A 4,081-nucleotide genomic window follows, 5' to 3' on the forward strand; every position below is an offset into this window, starting at 1 on the left:
TAGTTTCCTCCCCATTTATTTGCTGATATAGGAAAAGCCATATACAATACACCTACTTTCTCATACCTTCAACAGACTCACCAGTTCCATTTTTCTCACCCGGGATGTTTGTTAGCTAGTTGAGTCCCCCAAAGTTGCATCCGGGAGTAAACCGCTGACCCCATGTTCGTCCGCCAAACCCACGTGCTGGTAGTCCCGGGTGAATACCAATGGATCCATACAAGCGATCCCCATTAAACCATGTGGAAGGGTCTCCAATGATCCGAGGGAATCGCATAGCGCTTCTTCCCGTGGAAACATCCCTTCTTGGAAACTGTTTATGCCTCCAGGCAGCAGCAAGCTGGTTATGCCTCCAAAAATCAGCAAATCTTGCCTTCCAATTAACCAAATCACCCTCTCCTGTCCCAACAACATTTTTAGCTTCTTCCAAGCACTTCTGTTTCCACAAGTCATTGTCTGAAGCCAAATACCGCATCTCGGTACAAAGGCAACCCATCTTCGCAACACTCACGCCGGGAAGCAACTCTAGTATCTTCAGCTTTAGCTCTGTTGGCAAGCGCATCAAGCATGGTGGAGGTTCCAGGCCAGCTTTATCGCAAAGACCAATCAACAACGGCATAACAAGACTATCTTTTACCATTCTCCAGAACATGAACACTTGACGGTAGATCGTCGAAGAGCCTTCTTTGTCAGACTTCAAAGTATCCATAACCATATCAATAATGGGCACAAACCTACGCTTATCAAGATTCACGTGAACTCCCCCACTACTAGACCCACCTACAGTTCCGTAAACTACAACCCAATGGCCTAAGTTCTGAAACTTCACAGTCACAGACTCGATTGTATTGGTATCCTTAGACTTAATCAGCTCAGGCAGAGTATACTTTAGGGACACCGTAAGTAACTTCTCTGAAAAGCTAAACTTATCAGACCCTGAATCGAACAGCACGAATCCAGATTCTAACATAACCGCATGAACCGATGAAGCCAAAGTCGTCAATTCACTGGTATCACCAGATTTCTCAAGCAATATATTTCTCAAGAAGAATGGTTCACTTAACCTTTTGCTTTCAGCGGCAGCGAGCTCCATGTCATCAAGCTCCTCCACATCCATCGGCTCTGGACCCTCCATACCCGTCTTGGATCCTTCTGCTGGATCTTCTACGGTGGAATTCGGATTCAATTTGGCTTGATCAGGGACAACATTAACAACCTCTGCGAATCCAATACCCATTGAATCTTGAACAGCCGCCACCGGATTACTCTTCGATCCCAATTCCAAATTCGACGACTCCCCAACCTGATCCGATGTGACAAAAGCAGATTGATCGAGAGAGTAGTAGATAAGGTCACCGGATGTTACGCCAAGAGATCGGAGCGTATCCTCCGGCGAAGACGCGAGGAGCTCGTCTTTACGATTAAGCGAAAGATGAACGGAGGAAGGCGCCGTGGGATTGATACGTCGTCGGAGATCGTGGAGAGTTCCTGTATCGGCCAATTCAAGTTTTAGGGTTTCTCTCGTCTCGTGAAGTCTCAACCGTAGCTTCATCCTCGGACTCTGTTATGATGAACTTTGTGATCTTCTTCTTCTTCTTCTTCTTCGACAAGAAAAGAGATTAAGCAAGGCTGAGGCGGTTACGAGTTATGTGGCGTCTTTGGGCCTATAATTTATTATTTGGGCTTTTGGTGGGTAACATACAGTATTGTTTTTCGTGCAAATGTAAATTAGGATTTTCTACATTGAAAAGTTTGAAAAATACCAAAAGGTAACAATTAAAGTCCAACTTCTGTTGAGGTTTGGTCAGCATACATTTCACTTTTAAACTGTCTGAACTACTAGTATAAGATCTGTAGATTTTTGGAGGTCTTTCATTAGTGTGTCGTTGTGTTTTAAGTGGCTTAAAAGGGGTACAAGTACACAGGTACACGCTTTCCATGAATTGTTTTAAGTTCTTTGTTTGGTTAATTAACCAATGAAAGAATCAAAGTAACTTAACTTTGAGTCCAAATAAGTAGTCTGTTTCTTTGGAAGCACATTCATCAGTCACGACAAAATCTCATGATCAAAGATCAAGTGGTAACTATCCTTGAAAAAAATACGAAATTTCATATTTTTAAGCATACTATATAAATAAATAATAATTCCTATAAATTTTGAATAATAGTAATAAATATGAGAAATAATAGCTAGGGACATTTTTTTCATGAGTATTTTTTTTGTTCATTACAAATAGCAACTATTTTGAAAAAATGGATCATAAACACTGACTACATGACTTACCTACCATTTTTCAAAAATGAGGTGGCGAATCCCACCCACATAGACTAGGACAATCACAATTTGACACATCTAAGCAATATCTTTGCTGATTTTTGACTGATACTAATAACGAAATTAAATGTTTTAAATATAGTTGACTAATAGAAAAATTAGATTTGGTAGATTAGCCGAAAACATATGGTTTATTTGGTTTATTTTGATCAGTGTACCTTGGCAAATAAATGATACTTTTGGTCTTTACACTCTGCGTCAAGTTTTATTTACACCTCCACAGTCGGTGACTGGTATTTTTCCTAAAGTGAAGGTGTCTACAATATTTCAAGTAACTGCTCTCTTCTGGACTTGTGGTCTTGGTTTTTCTTTGATTTATCAACATTTGGTGATGATACATGAGAAAGCATGGAGTTAGAAATTAGGATATGTGAGAAATCAACTGAGAATATATGAGAAAGCATGTATTTGTCTAATGTGTCGATTTGATTCTGGCAGCCATTTGTCCCATATAAACAAAATTTTACATTTGCCATAAAATAGAAAGTACATCAACTTTGGTCTACTTGATTGGTTCCAAGTTCCAACTTCCAAATTCCAACTATAAGTTATGTTTTTGGATGTCTTTCATTAGTATGTTGTTGTGTTTTACAAGTATACGCTTTCCATGAATTATGTTAGTTCTTCGTTTGGCTAATTAACCAATGAAAGAAATAATCAAAGTACATAGAATAACTAAACTTTGAGTCAAAATAAGTACTCTGTTTCTTTGGCGGCCCATTCATCAATCACCTTCTGTGTTCGACGGTGGTCCTGGTCCGATGAGTATTCACAGCTTCGTGGGAAGGCGGCTGTGATCGGGTTCTCTGATTACAGATTAGGGTTTCTGGTTTATATCGGTTAGCTATTGGTTTAGATTGGTTTATATCCGAGTCAATTTTAGTCTTTGTTATCTGGTTCGGTTTGGTGTAATTAGACTGGGTTCTAAGGGGATAATTGTATGGGTCTATTCCAGAAATAGCCCATTGGACATATATGTTTATAAATTGAAAGCCTTTTGAAAAAAAAAAAAACAAATGGTAACTATCTTCAAAAAAATACAAAATTTCATATCTTTAAAGATAATAAATAAATAATAATTCCTATAAATTTTGAAGAATGGTAATAAATATGAGAAATAATAGCTGGGATTTTTTTTCATGAGTATTTTTTTTTGTTCATTACAAATAGTAACTGTATTTTGAAAAAATGGATCATAAACTATATGATTTATCTACCATTTTAAAAAAATGAGGTGGCGAATCCACCCACATAGACTAGACAAACACAATTTAACACATTCAAACAATACCTTTACAGATTTTTTACTAAATACTAATAACAAAATTAAATGTTTTAAGTATAGTTGACTAATACAAAAAATTAGATATGGTAGATTAGCCGAAAACATATGGTTTATTTGGTATACTGAGAATTTTAAAGCACCCTCTAATTAGGGAAAAAATAACACCAGTCAACTCAGATGCAAAAGCCAAAAAGATAAGCCAGAATCTATCTGTATATTGTCAAACCCATTGGTAATTAAGATAGTAGCCTAATCATGATTAGCGTGCGCAGCGGCGTTATATATAAGTATAACAACAAGAAGATCCCTCCAGATTAGATATTGTAATTATACAATTTACGAATACTAAAATACAAAAAGACCCACCACCAAATTCGACCGTTGCTCACAACGTTCCAATAAAAAATCCCCAATTTCTTCTTTATTCAAACAAAGTTGCGATTTTTTTTTTTTTTTTTTTT

At 37.3% G+C, this 4,081-nt stretch overlaps 1 protein-coding gene across 1 annotated transcript; it reads right to left on the reverse strand.

Moving 5' to 3' along the window:
• Positions 7 to 1,552, reverse strand: LOC104741076 (F-box protein SKIP22-like). The gene has a single exon (XM_010461851.2). The coding sequence runs from the start codon at positions 1,550 to 1,552 to the stop codon at positions 116 to 118; it is 1,437 nt and encodes a 478-aa protein (XP_010460153.1). The 3' UTR covers positions 7 to 115.

This window comes from Camelina sativa, chromosome 14 (genome assembly GCF_000633955.1).
Source record: "Camelina sativa cultivar DH55 chromosome 14, Cs, whole genome shotgun sequence".
Classification (NCBI taxonomy): Eukaryota; Viridiplantae; Streptophyta; class Magnoliopsida; order Brassicales; family Brassicaceae; genus Camelina; species Camelina sativa.

Bases quoted from the DNA above. Each gene is read 5' to 3' on its own strand.
- LOC104741076 (XM_010461851.2), bottom strand. From the start codon at position 1,552: ATGAAGCTACGGTTGAGACTTCACGAGACGAGAGAAACCCTAAAACTT.